At 43.5% G+C, this 15,893-nt stretch overlaps 1 protein-coding gene across 1 annotated transcript in view; it reads right to left on the reverse strand.

Annotated features, from left to right (window-relative positions):
* IL1RAPL2 (interleukin 1 receptor accessory protein like 2) overlaps positions 1–14,826 on the reverse strand; it is a 371,347-nt gene extending 356,521 nt beyond the window's left edge. The window contains exons 1-3 of the mRNA XM_066338795.1: positions 14,550–14,826; positions 7,284–7,406; positions 3,264–3,364 (exon numbers count right to left, since the gene is read on the reverse strand). Of these exons, the coding sequence (XP_066194892.1) occupies positions 3,264–3,345 (82 nt within the window). The 5' untranslated portion in view covers positions 3,346–3,364; positions 7,284–7,406; positions 14,550–14,826. The remainder of the gene's footprint in view (positions 1–3,263; positions 3,365–7,283; positions 7,407–14,549) is intronic.
* Between the last annotated feature and the right edge of the window lie 1,067 nt (positions 14,827–15,893).

Raw genomic sequence — 15,893 nt, forward strand, 5'->3', positions numbered from 1 at the left:
CAAATTTGTCTTGCTACAAGTTTCTGTGTCATTTTTGCAGTGTTGCAGGGTACTCTAAATCTATTTGCAGTCTTCATATGCATCCCTGCTTCTCTTTTCCAAATGCAAAATATGGACACCTAAATCTGTAACAAAGGGCAAGTAAAGGACATGAGAAAAATCTTTCAGTTCTGTTTTTCTATTCCCTTCCATGAGGATTGTTTCTTCAGCAAACTACAGTTCTATGCTTGCAGCTGGAGCACCATTTCATGACCTTCTGTTTAACATCTTACATCCTCCAGTCCTGACCTCTCTTTAATGACTTTTGCCTGTTGTCCAGCCTCTGTGTACTGTCTGCACTTGCAGTCTGGAGCTCTCATCTTCAACTTTCTCCCCTTGGGTTTCTATTCCTTAACTTTGAAGGAGAATTTCTGCACCAGCCTCTGAAGACGCTTCCCTAGCTAAATCTTTCCTCTCTTTAAGTCAACTCCAGTTTCACCTATAAAGCCCTTCTGGACATTCTGCCCCTCTTTTTACTGCCTTGGTTCAGTGATGTCTTTGTCATTACCCTACAACACTACCTCACCTTCTCTTTGCTCCTCCTCAAGTCAGCTCTATTCAGATCCTCTCTACCCCTTAAACAAGATACAGTCCATTATCTGATATTATACACATGCCAATCAACTTCATAATTGCTCTTGTACTTGACACTAATCATAATTCTGGCCATTCATGCAATAATTCTATGCATTGCTTAGGAAAAAAATGCCAGTCTTCATAAGCCAGGAAAGACACTAATTTTGCTGGTTTATTGTTCTAGTAGCCCAAATCTGTCTTTATCATCAGTGTCAGCACCTTCCATGCACTGCTTCACACTGCTCTACATAACTGTCTGCACAATGTCCCTTCCCCTCTTGAGGATGCTCACCAGCACAGACCCCCTCATACCAACAGCCAGCAAGACCCAAGACTACAATATCCACCCAGACACTACTGCAGAGATCTTGTCCACAAAGCATCCTTTGGGCCCTTCACCCATTCCTCCCACCTCAGCCTCTAATCTACAGCTGAAACACTATTCCTGCTTCCAGACATCCTGCAGTCTACACTGCAGAATGTCCAAAACAACCATTACATTGCTTTCCCCTTTCCACTCTCCTTCATCGAGACACCAGTGTAAAAAAAATCAAAACTCTGAACTACAGGCACTAGCTTGCTACAGCTACTGTCACCCTATGGAAAACATGCTGACATTGTTTCTTTGTGCGTTTGTCTGCCTGCATCCACCCACTGTACCTGGTCTTCCACTAAAACCATACAAACAGATAAAGCTGGGAAGTTGCTGGAGCATCTCTCTCTTCACAGCACATAATATTTAGTAAAGCCCCAAGCAATCAAACAACAGTCCTTCAAATCTAAAGACAGCTCAGAAAAGGAGTAAAATTATTCATTTTACTCCAAGTGCTGATATGATATCACGGAAACAGAAAATTATTTCACACACAATGTAGTAGGAAAAGAAAAAAAAAATCAATACATTGCTCTATGCAGCAACCAGAATGAGTACTGAAGGTGAAAGCCAGCTACATGATTATGAACTTGCAAAGAAACTATAATTTTACTTTATGTGCCTTTTTTCCTCTTCATCTTATTCTCAACACATGCAGCACAATCAAACGAAATTAAAAAGAACCACCTATTCCCTAGTGGGTTATATTTAGCAAGAGGCAGTCTAACATATTAAAGCATTTTTTCCCGTCTGTATTGAACCTAAATTGACACTTTCAACAGCCACCCTTACCACAAGACATTCTGCAGAGTCAAAGAAAGCAGATTTTTAAAATGTATATCTAATTAAAGGTAAACGACCAGCTGAACAATGCTACAACCACCAGCATGTCACTTTTAGAGGCATGTACTTCTGACAAAGGAAATTGCACAGGCCCTTTCTTGCAGCCAGGTGCTGATGCCTGATGAATAGAGGCTGTTCAGTTACACTGCCTGTGGATGTCACAGAGGTTTTCCATCTAGGCCAGTGACAGCAGCTTTGAAGAACAGGAACACCATCATCCTTAGCAGAGTTTAGATCAAGATGCACTGTAGCCAAACCCAAATATCCATGACTGCTCTCACAGCACAAACTGGGCTCTGGACACAATAGCCACAACAAAAGGCTAGAGACTAGTTCAATCTAGCAACCTCCATTAACACTTTCCAGCCTGGCAGAAAGAATTCAGCCCAGCATCTGGCAGTTCCCAGAGCAGCACATCTCAGCTGGAATGTGACACGTAATTCTTTTTAGTAGATGGCCCAGTAATTTTCTCCTCTGTTGTCAAGAAATTAAACTTAACATAGGTGACACCAACTAAAGTTAGTAATTTCTGTTTGTACCTGCAGTGTTGAAAATACTGAAGACCTTGAGGACAGCAGGATCAGTGGAATCCCTCACATATGTAAGTATAGCACACAAACAGTGTGGAAAAACAACATGCAGTCAAAAGTTTAACAGTCCAACATTTACCCTTACACACACACCAGGACGTAGCAGACTTACACCACTGTGTAGCACTGCAGCTGACCTACATGACTGCCCAATGTCTTCTAAACTCACAGGTTACTTGAGAAACACATGAAATCATTCCTTTGAGGGGGCAAAGCTGCACTGAGTGGACATCACAGATGAACCATTATCCAGATGAACTGTCTACCCTGCAAGGAGAGATTCTAATGCTTCTTTGAAGTGTTCTGTTAACTACTAGGATATTTCAAAAGCAGATACAAACATGAACCAACTCTCATTCTCTTTCACTGACAGAATAATCAGAGATTATCTCTTCAGAAGAGCTCTTCTTAACTTTTAACCCTATATATGATCATGTCTGGCCAGCATAATGTTTTCAAAGACCACCTTTCAGCATACAAAAATCATCCAGACCTAAAACTCACCACAGACCACATCCACAGTTAAAAAATCCCTTAGCATGAGTAAAAGATTGGATGTTAGAACAATGCCACAATGCCAAAGTCATTATTACCTTTGTAATACCTCCAGGTTGAGGTTTCAACCTGATCAACATTTTCCTTTTTAAGAAAAGAAAATGTAAGGACACTTTCAACAATCAGCCTCCATTTACTAAGCAAACCATACCAGTTATGACTTTTGGGTTTTTTTTTTTTGGCAGAACAGGAAAAGTAGTATATATGCAAAGCAAAATGCAACCATCTAAAATGCTTGATTGAACGAGCACAAGGTCCAGATCCAAAAGTAATTTTCTGTGACTTACCAGAATTTCTCTTTGACACGAGCTTCAAATTCATGCTGACTACAGTACAGATCACAAGAACCAAGAAAACAAGAGGCTTCATCTTTCACTTTCTGTGACAGCTGAAATGCAAACATAGTACAAAGTCTGAATCACAGCTTTTCACTACAACAAAGCAGCAGCTACAGTTAAACATTTCTCAAAGAACCATTACAGGGTGAAGGCTTAATGTAACAACTTCTCAGTTTATGTTCAGGCAGGAGTAGGAAAACATAACAGTTCAAAGTAAACATGTATGAACAATTTACTTCTTACTATCAGACAAAAGGGTTGGGTTTTTTTAAATGGCATCTCAAAAATATCATTTTGCTCTCAGAGAAAAATATCAGGACATGTAACAGTTTATTTGAAGTAGTATGGGTCTAATCTGCCAGATTTTTGTATGTTATTTAAGGGGAAGACCCTGATGGTCATAACTAGCTTTGTCTCATACCAAACATATACTTAAGGCCACATATTTTAAAAAATTCACGTTGTTCAGGAAAAGATATAGAGTAGGTTATTCATGCAATCTCTCTTAGCAACCTTACTTTCACACTGGTGACCTTGTAAAAGCTCCTACAATCCCCACAATTACCTACAATTAAGGCTGTTCCAGAAATTTCTCCTATACAATGAGATAAAGAAAAGTGAAAAAATTCAGATATCAATGAATGTAGATCTTAGGAGTCTCACCTGTGAAGTTTACTACTTACTTTATATCATGTACATAAAAAAAGAAAAAGGGAAAATCCAGTTTAGAATTTTATTTTTAATTTTATATAATTACTGGAACTAATTCTGTTTTCATTTGCAAGTACCAGGCCATTCAAGAGAAGATAGCAAGAGCAAACTGAGGCTCCTTCTCTGCACTTAAAATACGGTAGAACAAATCTGAATTTATCAAAGCTCATCTCTCTTAAAGAGAGATGCTTAATTATAAGCTAGAGTCCTCAAATATATGCTTAGCTTGAAGTCATGGGTCTTTAAGTGGCCTGATATATTTAAACTCCAGGAATTCATCTCCATATAAGATTTAGACTTTAGATCAGGACCGTTATTATCAGGTAAAGCGGGCAGTCATCTAAATCGCTGTGAAGTTCATTATTTGCACCAAAAGATTCAGCATACATTTTACAGCAGTCAAAAACTGAGGCCAATGAAATGGAATCTTCCCATAAATGCTAAATGTAACACATCTGCCCACCCAGCTCACTCAGAGGTCCCAAACCCTCAACTTCAGGAGCAGCCCAGATCCCTCCAGCTCTGAACATTTATCCAACACGACAAAGCAGTAGAGGTTGCAAAGTCCTGCTGTTCACTGATGCTTATTCAGCTTGAGTTTATTACACCAAATATTCTTCCCTTGTAATTTTATTACTGGCCTATCATTGTGTGAAGAAAATGTAAGTAACCCTGTGTAATCTTTTACACTACAGGAATTGTGCTGCTATTCAATTATTTCAAAATTACCACTTAAAACTGGAATTTTCTTCCTCTCACATTGTCGCACTACAATCTATAAACAGGCAGTGGATTTTCTTTTTCCTCCCTGAATTCTATGGCACTTTATTCCTATTGATTCCTCACAGTAACAATGCTAAGGCATTTTCAAGAAATAATATGCACTGAAGGCTGTCAGACAATGGTTAATGACAGAATTAGCATTCACTCTTCCTTGACCTCTCCTTGGAGTAACAAAATCCTGAAACCAGTAAGGCCATCTTGACAAGAGAGCTTTAAAAAAGTAATTGAACCGAATCTTTTGACAGATAATTGTAATAATGATGTTATGCTAGAATGATTTTTGAGTACAGTTTTGCAAATTAGTTTCTCCACTTTTCTCTCTTCAGTAATTACAGCTGAAATATGGAATTCCTAGGTCGTTTTTCATGTGGGTCTGTACATCTCCACCCCAAACAAGCTAGGCTGCATTAAATTCAAAGCAAATTCTGCCAACCAATATTAATGCTAGGCAGAGCAGAAAATTCTTGGTTATGTCAGCATTGATAGGAGTTTTACTTTTTGAAGCACTAGCCTCACCAAGGCAGTCAGTCTCTGTACCTCCACAAATGAGGAAAATAGAGCAGGAAAAGGGCAAGAAACCACAGCACCACCTAGTCATTCATAATCAAGCCCAAAGCCTCAGCCTGTCACGTCTGACATAACTCCACTGAGGCTGGCATGAAAACACACACCAGAGTCTGAGCTGTCACTTCCACCACGGTAGACACTCCACCAGGAAGTGGGATCAGTCACACCAGTGGGTCAGCTGGCTTCTGTCCTGAGACAGCAGCCAGCTACAGGCAATCAGGCTGTTCAAACTGCCCTATCAGAGATTACTGTTTTTAAACATTCATGTTAACAAAGAACACAAGATACAAAATAAGCTGTATTTCCCCCAGAGGAACGTCCAGCAGCCAGAAGAAGGAAGGTCGTATTAGTTCAAGACTAAGTTTCTAAATTTGCTCAGGAGGTTTCTGGAGCTGAGTGTGCCAAGACTCTCACCATCTCTCCCAACAGGACTGGTCTCAATTCCCTCCTCATGCCCATTCACTCATGAGGCAGCAGGATGAAAGCCAGCCCTGTGCCAGGCTTCTGGATATAAATGCCTATGGTTAGATGAAGAATATGAACAAAACTGTGACATCTTGACTGTGCCACCTTGACAAGATAGAATAAACCAGTCAGAGTTCAATGCCACTTCCTGCAAGCAGCAGCTCATTTTGCCATTTGACAAAACCTTCCCCTCACAGGCACTGAGCAGCATTTCCCTGAGGAGCCGCCTACTCTGATGCTGCAAACTCCAAGCAGGTGTAAGTAGGAGCTCACAGCTTTAACAGGAATGTAATACTCTGCTAGATGTCCCTCATAAGAGGGGAACCAAGTTCGAGCCATTCCCAGAAGACTGAAGACAGCTTACTCAATAAGGACGCAGAAATACCAATTACAGCCAATTTGCCTAAAACCACTGAGAGGAGGGAAGAACAACACAAAATGAAGTGCTTGTTGACAAAGGTGAAAAAATCACTAGTCCAAGTCTTGTTGTGACCTGCCAGGTTGTATTTGAATCCAGGGAAGTAGAGAGGTTGCTGCTTATCAGAGGGAGACATGTAGGAGAAGCATGGTGTGACAACTTAATTCTTCATCACTGCACTGCCAATAAGGTCTCTCCTTCAGTCTTCACTCCATTTATACTACAGGTCTGACTTCAGGCAACTGTCACAGCATCCTGTAAGCACCCAAAACTACCAGGGGACCAGGCTGCAATGCAGAACAAATTTTGCTCTTCTAACAAAAACCACCCTGACTCCCATATCCTGCCTAACACCCTTCATCTCTTTTGAAAACCTTATTTCTTCCACCCAAATCTTCTGAAAACAGAGCTTGGGAAACTGCTCTGTTCCCATTTCCTTCATGTGCTGCCTGCTGTCTTTCCAGAACCCACTTCAGCTCATATGGCTTCTGGGACTCAAAGGAACTTCAAGTGACAAGGTTAGAAGGAGGCACTTAGAAATTAGAAGAAAATCAGACCATTAATATTTTGTACAAAATCTAGGAAAGAGATTCCCAAATTCATGCTTTAAATATAATTTCTCTTTGCTGTAATTTGTACCACAAGCTTTGTTTATGCACTGCTCCTTTTGAAAAGAAAACAAGAAAACAAAAGCAGTGCATGTGCACTCAGGCACACGTCTGTGCACAGGCTGAGATTTGCTGACACACCACGAGGCTCTGTAGGTTCTGGTTTCTCCACAGAAGCTGTCATGCAGAAGGCACTCATTAAAAACAGCGACCCACCTCTTTAGTGATTTCCAATTGTCAGGTTTTGTTGCTCAGATATCTCACAAAAATAAATTACCGTTTTCACCCCACAGACAAAGGGTGAAATGGCAACAGTAATTCTTTTGTTGTCTTTACAGTAGGCTAGTCCTGTTCCTTTCTTTTCAAACGATTTCCCCACCCCACTTTTTAAAGCTTTAAATTTTAATATGAACTCACTCTCGGGTCTTCTCTTTTGCCAGCATACCACATTAAGCTGTTTATTACTAAAAGATTTTCAGCCTATATAATATGTTGGTGGGAAGTAATCCACAATGGGAACCAGTTCCTTTTTGCTGATACCTGAAACATAAAGAAAAAATACTCACGATCAGAGATGAAATACTCAAGATCAGAGATGCATGCTAGCTCAAATAATGTCTCTTCAGCTCTACTTGATATGGGTCATGCAGCGTTCTTCGCTCTGCTGCTCAATGAGCATCAAAGAATATTTCATTTTCCCTAATTCATTGTGCATCTTCACCATCATAACCAGCCACTTAAGTTGTCTAAATATACAAGGGGCATTAATTCTACTAGGCAGTGTGCATTCAGCATTCGTCTTGCAGGATTTAAGTCTCCACTGGACTCAGGTCCTTATCTAAACTTACATCTGCCTAATTCTCCTTGTTCAGCTGAAATTTAAAGACAAATTTAAAAATGAGGTGTCCTAAGTGATTTTATGATGATACTTTATTCCCTAATCATCTGCTTTATGCCTAGAAATGGTTGCTGTATCTTAAAGATGAACCAGGCAGCAGGGTCTTGGAATTCCGGGGCTCTGTCTGAGCTCTCTATCCAGTGCTCCAGACAGCGTGGCCTGGGGACCCTACATTGTTTCTTTTGTCAGACTAGTTTGAAGCCAGAAGTCTTTTTCCTTCCCCTTCCTCTAGCCTGGAGGCTGTACCTGGAATCCTTTTGGTGGCTTTTTGGTTTTGGTTGGGTTTTTTTCCCTTGAACTGTTTTTGGCCTGGCTTGTTTTTCTTTTCAGCCCCTCCGGGCAGCTGGCGGGACCGCCCAGAACCTGAGACCTCGGAGGAGATGAACCAATACCAGAAAAGACATTAAAATCCACCAGCTTCGGCTGCTGTGAGGAGGAGACCCACACCAGTCATCCAACAGGTTCCCAGCTGCTCTGAACTCTTTTCCCGTCCCTTCCCAGAGACAAAGAAGGGCAGCCAGCATCTTTGCCTCTCAGCCATGAGGAGAGGTGGGGGTGAGATGTAAGGTTCAAATTTTTTTCCTGTGCTTTGAAAATATCTTGCTTTGTTAGTAAACAGTTCTACTTTTTTTCACTGTCATCCCCTGGTATCTATTTTTCCCACTGGCAGAAGAAAAGGGAGTTATCGAAGCCCTTTCTCTTCAGAGGAAACGCTCAGTCCAGAGAATTTTCTCCTAAAATTTGTCTCCAGAAGTCAGACATGAGGGAAACATTGTGTGCATGCTGAACACAGTGCTTGTGTTACACAAATTGAAAGTAAACAGCAACCAAGAGACAACATCTAAACTGTCTGGAATTATTACTGGCTCAGGAGTGTATCACCTGCATGATGGTAATACAACAAGGAAAAAGCAAGGCCTTTTCCCGACAAAGCAAAAGGAACCCAGAGCTAAATACTGACAAGGTTATAATACTTAACGTAATGGCTCCCCTAAAGGCTGAATGTCTGGGTGAGAGAAAAAAAAAAAAAAAAAAAAAAAAAAAAAAAAAAAAAAAAAAAAAAAACCACTAAAATGACAGATCTTCTGTGACGTGAAAGGAATAAACTCAGAATCTTGCCAGTTATTTCAGAAGAAATAAACAGTAACAGTACAACCCCCTTGGTGTTAATACCCAGGTTTTGTTTGAAAAGATTTTAATGCTTCCACTAAAAGGTTAAGTATCTTCCAAGTGGAACTGCAGAAGATACCAAGTGTGGAATCCTAAAGTTTCCAAAAGAATCTTACTGTGTAACACAGAAACAAAAAAATGGGTTTCAGTGCCAAGAACAAAAGAAAAATACTGTGGATGGTCAACACCCCACTAATTCATTTCCGCCATTAAGACGTTTGGCTGCAGAGTGTAGAAGTGATTTTAGCTATGGTAAAGTGGAAGTCAGACTCAACACTGAGCAAACTGCTGGCTTGCCCTGTAGAGAAGACCCTGCAAGCATTAACAGAAGAACATTTTCTTGCAAGAATTTTCCGATCCAATAGCTGCCTAAAATAGTGCTCATTTATGGGGAAAAAATGCAGAAAACGGGAATCCCCTGAAATATTCTTAGTATAGATAAAGGGTTACAACATCTATAGTATCAAAACACTAAAGAGAGTGATGAGCATATAATGTACACACACATCTAAATTGCTGCTATGAAAATTCGATAAAAACCTAAGCAGCCCACCTTAACAGATTTGTAAACTAGAAGAACTAGGACTACTCAGCACTGATTAGCAGATGGAGTTCTACCAGCTCACATCACACACAGACCTCAATTCCCTAAGCAACTCATACAGAATTCAAGTTCATTATATCTTCAAACAAGATTTTAAATCCCTGAATCATACTTGCCCCTCATTATAGCAGTGCCTGCACTTGGAAACACAGAAAGCAACTGTAAGGAGGAATGAGAATGACAAAAGATTGGGAAAGTTAGCTACTGTTTTTTAAGCCTCATACCCAGCTGCACCATCAGTGATGCACTGATTCAGCACTACCCTGGATTCTAGAGAATTATTGTTCGGCCTTAACATGGCAATATTCTAACTACACATCTGAGGATAGATAGATATGCATGTCCAGTATCATTTTTTTTTAAATTTGAGTAGTCCAGGCCTTTTACAGACATTCAAATTGAAATACATGTTGTGGGAGGAGGATTACAGCTGTACTGCAAGCTCTTATGGTTTATGAGGTCGACATAATGGATCGATTAATTTACAGCCTTTTTTTCCCCCTAGAGTAGAAGCTATTAATATTCTACATATATTTACTCCTGCAGATTGTGGTTTAATCAATACAGTACTTCAGGCAACATGAAGTACTGTAGGAAATGTAAAGACTCTCAGAGCCAGAGTTTAGGTTTACAGAGTGAGGCTTAGCCTCTCACCACCTTGCAGAAGTACTTAAAAGCTTACAGAAAAGCCCACTGGGGGAGAGAAGAAAATGTGAAGACAATCTGCGCTCAGAAAGCTAAACATGTACACTAGCACTGAGGAAAGGGGAGAGATTTTAAGAATCACCTTGAATCAGGCTAAATCCTAGAATAGATGCAGCTACAGCAGGAAGCTCCCAATGCAGAGCAAGGTGCAGCAGTAATCACAGCCACCTGAGGGGAGAGAGGAGCCCCAGCCATGGGTGACCACAAATGCTTCTCAAACCTGACAAGGTAACTGGACACTGTCCCAGGATGCCAAATTTCTTGTGGGCTGAGACAAGCTCAGAGACTGCTCCCAGACCCAGCCCAGCCAGCCTGTCCTGGGCTATGGACAAGCCCCACACAGGGAAAAAGGACTCTGACTCCTGCTTTTCATATGTCAAGTGTAAAAAAAAAAACAAGTTGCTGAAGAGAACTCTTAGAGAACATCTTAGAACCCCTCAGAGTCACAGATAAACCCTGTAAATCCCAGAAAAACCATGGCTACACGTGACTCCAGCTCTTCAGTTGCTGACACCCAGAACAAACACCAGTGGTCAGGTCACGGCCATTTTCTCTTGAGCGCTTTAGACGGCCCTGCCAGCGATCACAGGTCCTCTCTACAGAGCCTCAACTACAAAAGAAGACATTTCAGATTAAAAGGGATGAGAAAAGACCATTCTCACCCACACCAATGCCACTCACTGCTCTCTGGTCTTATATCAATAAGCAGGTCTGCCCAATTCGCTGCTGCCTAAGCAGGGGCATTATTAAGCCAAAAGATTAGATGCTTTCCTCCTTTCATAACCATTCTAACCCTGCTCCCCAAGCAGCTTTTGCAGAAAAGCTATTAAAAATGGAGAGAGACAGTTCAAAGGGAGGTCTCAATCCTGAAAGATAGCATATCCCTCTTCTTTTCCCCCACACCACTTCTCTTGTTCCCCTTGTGCTCCTCAAGGCTCGTTACAGAGGAGCTCAGCAGAAACAGAACTAGATTTTAGACTGGGCTGCCATCTGCATGCTGAAATGTTCGCTGCTCTTACAGAGCCTTTAAAACAGGCCTTTTTCCATGGCCACACAGCAGAGAGACTACAGCTGTAACTGTCAGCCGTACTGACATTATCCTTGTTCTTATATACACTCACAGCTCTGCAATATTAACAAAATAACAGTATTTGCCCTATTCATGGCGCAAATCTGGTACAAATCCATTCCTGCACATTTATGAAGCAGGCTCTGTGAGAATACAGTCCTGCATGTGATGTGCTTAGAAATTCATTCCTTGATCTCATCCACGGCCACACACTCCCTAATACATAATGCTCAAAGAAGACAGAATTAACAGGAAAAGATGACATACCAGCTGTCAGGCTCCTTATAAAACACTCGTCTACAGTTTTCCACTTAGAAAACAGTCCCAGAGAAGCCAGACATGGCACTTTGCCGTCAGCAGAGGCAAGTTGCTTTCACTGAACTCGGCATCATCTCTGTTTCCTTAAAGTGATAAACAGATTCTTGATGGGGATTTTTCTTCCCTTACATAACCAGAGACTGGACTTTACACATATGTATTGCCACATTTATCTGAGTGAAAATAAGAATATAATTAACTAAGCAAAGAAACAATATCTCCCTAGAATTTGAGAACCATGAGAAACTGCTTGTAGACTACTACTTTGACGCATTTTTGAAATCTTGAGATTTGTTCTGATGCAGCCAAAAAAAAAAGTAAAATACATATTTTATGTGCCCTGAAATTGCTCTGTCAAATAGACTTCCTTGTTAATTAACTGTTACATAAAACAAAGAAAAGCAGGACGGAAGGAACTCTCTGTAGTGCTTTCGGGGTGGAAAGGATTAGCCAAAACCCCATAGTAATTTCTAACACACAGTCTCTCCATCTCACATGGTGTGTTGCTGAATACAACACATCCCTCAGTTCTCCACCAGCTCCAAGAGGGTTTACCTGCATCTAGTACAAGATGCCAGAGGAAACCCTCACCATCAAAACTAGCAAAAAGATTTCCCTTATTCTCAGCAAGGGCAAGATCTTTTCTCTCTGTTTTCTTTTCAAGACTGTTTAAAGAAAGATTTATTTTTAGTTGGACATCCTGAAAAGCAAATTGCTTCTTAAAGTGCCTCTTTATTTTGTGATACACTTTAAATGTTCACTTTCCCTTCCAGCACTAAAAGAGCTCCTGATAAATAGCTCAGACTCTCATTGTTTGAGGAAGGCTTAGAAAAGAAGAGCAGACACAGTTTCCCATACAGCTCTTTAAGGCTGTTTAACAATTGTTCACAATTTAGCATCCCTTGATATTTTCAGCTTGAGCCTCAGTTTGAAGTGAGAGATTACTCACAGCCTGAATGTTTCAGAGAGCAGGAAAAGTCCATGCACTATAAATGCTTTATTTGTACTTCTCACAGTGAGTACAACTTCTCAGCCTTTTCCCTCAGACACACGGGTCAAGGCCACCAGCCCCAGACATCCCTGGCAGCTTCCCACCTCAGCCAGCAGGGATGACTAGCTGCACATGCTCCTTGGAACTTTTTCTCCTCCTCTGGTCCCACAAAGGCACCACGACCCAGGACGCAGAGAGTTTTGAACAGCCTCTCCCAAATGCCACACAGAAGACACTGCTCTCCATAGCTTTAAGAAATTACTGTAACATGTATTCTTCTCTCCCCAGGAAACAGCTGAGAATAGTCATGGGAAAAAAAAAAATAACTCTGCCTATGCAAACCAACCAAATCCTCTTATGGGAACATCCCATCTAGACATCCTGGATGTTCCTGTCCTCTCCAAGCAGGCAGAGCATCCCAAGGGGAACCAGCCTCACACACTGTCCTCGTTCCCTCCTCCTTGCTCTCCAGCAGCTTGTCTGCATCTCTGCTGCGTTCCTCACACACACGCTGCCTCCAGCAGCTGCCTGACACCTCCAGAAAAACCCACTCCTAAACCCTCTATGGCTCAAGCTTATCCCAGAGTGGCACAGCACGACACCCACAAGATCCTGAGACCAGCAAGTGTGTTCCTACCTGCCTCCACTTCCACACTCCTCTGCAGCCCCATCCAGGCTTAAGGCTGCTAAGTCCAGCTTCTTCTGAGGCCCAAGCCTCCAGCCTCCATCAAATCAGGAAATCTTCCTCCTCCTTCTCCCACACCACCAATCCCTGCCTGATCAGAAGTGATCTGTGACACAAGAACAGCCCTTCTGCTGAGCTCACCTTCACCACACCAGCCTATGAATACCTCCTGACCCTTTCAGGCTCTTTTTTGATCTGACTTCTGTTTGGAGAGTGGTCAGTCCCCCCTTCCCCTCCTTCCCACTAGTTTCCAACAGCTTCAGCTACTGCACTGCTTCAAAGTGCAGCCACCAGACTGGCAGCTCTGAAAATCAAAAGGCGTTCTATTGCTCTGCGAGACACAGAGCAGTTCAGACAACACTGGCTGATGCCATTCCTGCACTGAGGCTTCAGCAATTGTGTGGCATCCACTAAAATTGACTCATGCTGGCTAAGTGCATTAATGTGGCACACCTGGCCTTCCATCCTGCCTCTTGTGCAAGCAAATCTTCCTCCGTTTTCCCTCCCCACCATTTAACTGCTAAAGCATCAATCACCAAACAAGTTGAAGGCAAACCTCCTATGAGCTTCCAAGTACTGTGGAAGGGGAAAGGTGCTCTGCAGAGAATTCCTAAGCCTTACAAATAGAACAAAGACTCATCTTTCTCTCCTGTGCTCACCGGCAGCCCAAGTAGGTGCGTGAGTAGGAAGAAGTCTTGCTGTCAACTAACAACCCTGAACATTCCCAGCTGACCACCCCTCCCGAACACCCAGGAGCAGGCAAGAAGTGCATGCACACCCACGCCCACATGTCATGAGCTTTCTACCCTTGGTCACCAGTTAGAAAGCTTTAGTTCAGGAGAGGAAGGTCTCCCCTCGCAGACTCGGATCTGGAGCACGCTGGAGGTGCAAGCTGCTGCCTAGCAACACAAGCACTCTGCAGGGAGGTCGGCCCAAGCCCCCGTCCTCCCACTGCAAGAGGTCTCCTGTGCCCAGAGAAACACCCTCAGAAGGATGCGATCCTTAGTAATTCCTCAGGAAGCCATCCATGCACATCGCCAGTTACAATCCCTGATGAATTGCTGCCTCTGCCTCGGTGAACTGCGAGAACTCTCCACTTCTCATGCTCACTGCACATGCATTACACCCCGCTGGCTTAGGGAGCCTAAAATCCCGAATCCCTGCCTGTCCCACTGTCTCCTCTGCAGTCATTCTATCGCAAAGCAAGCGCTCGTCTCGCTATCAGCTTCCACCCCAGACTTACCTCCTGCCTCGGGTCTGGCACGGGCAAAGCTTTTAAGACACCATGTCCCCACCGAGGCTGGCCCGCTCCTGCCTCCGGAGGGAACCTGCTTCCCATGCGCTACACAGAAGCAGGACAGGCATTCACCTGCTCTTACGGACACCACAGAAAGCCACGCTGCTGCAGAGGTTTAGCCCTGATAAGAATCAACGTCCCCTTTTTGGCACGGACAGGAAGCGTTTAGGGCGAATGAGAGCCCGGCTCGGGCGTGTATGCAACAGCCACACACACTCACACAGCGCCTGGACACCGTGAAATTGCTCTTCCCCGCGGCCCTTCCTGCTCCCGAGCCCACAGCACCTCACCTCGCCTGCCCCCACCACTAACAATTCCCTGAAAAACCCCAAATCTACCTGCGCTCTGGAAGTAATATTGTAACATCCACAAACATTACACAGACGCTAAAAAATACGTTGTTGGTTTTAAATAATCGGGATAAAAACAAAAGGGTACACACACTGCCGAGGAGCACTACAGAGCCCTGGCTCCTGCCACAATAGGTTTTCCCTCACGGTACAAACCCAAGTTTGGGTGTTAACCCAACAGGCACAGAAATTGCCAAAAGTACACAGACCTTATTACAACTTCGAGAAACTGCAGCTTACAGCATTTTCCACCAGAAACTTTTGATTCTTTGAATCCTAGCAGCGACAGCAGTCCAGGGACACGCTCTCTGAAAACAGCTGCTGAATCCAAGCCACTTCTGAAATGTTTGGTGCCCTACAGCAGATTTCCATCAGACTCCAGAGGAAATCAGAGCAGCTTTATTGTCACGGAACTTTTACAGGCAAACAGAGGTTTCAAGTCCGACTGTTCAACACCCACCACAGTAACTCAGAGCAGCCAAGCCTCCAAAGCACCGGCACCACTTCAACAGACTCCACCGCGCTGCAACATCCCAAAAGGCAACAGACCTAGTGTTTTTATTTTAAATCCCCGGCGGTAACACTTTTCCCGGGAAGCCTCACACGCGTTCGAGAGGATGAGAGACCCTCGGTACCAACCCTTCGGGACAGAAAACGTTCCAACAGCAGCAGGGCTCGATCCGGGGTGCGGCGGAGCGGGTGCGCCGCTAACGGAGGGATCCGGCCCCGAGCATCCGCTCCGAGACCGGCGGCGCTGGGACGGAGAGCCGGAGCTGCGGCGGTCCCTGCCCGGATCCCTCGGGAGCGCGGCGGCACCAGCGGGACCCCGGCGCTCCCCCGCCCGCCCCGCGGCTGCGGGAGGGACGAGGCGACAGCCGCAGCTCAGCCCCGTCCCGAGCGCGAAGGCACGAGGAAGGACGAACTTTTCTTTTTCCGAGGA

The sequence above is a fragment of the Sylvia atricapilla genome, chromosome Z, assembly GCF_009819655.1.
Source record: "Sylvia atricapilla isolate bSylAtr1 chromosome Z, bSylAtr1.pri, whole genome shotgun sequence".
In the NCBI taxonomy this organism is placed as follows: domain Eukaryota; kingdom Metazoa; phylum Chordata; class Aves; order Passeriformes; family Sylviidae; genus Sylvia; species Sylvia atricapilla.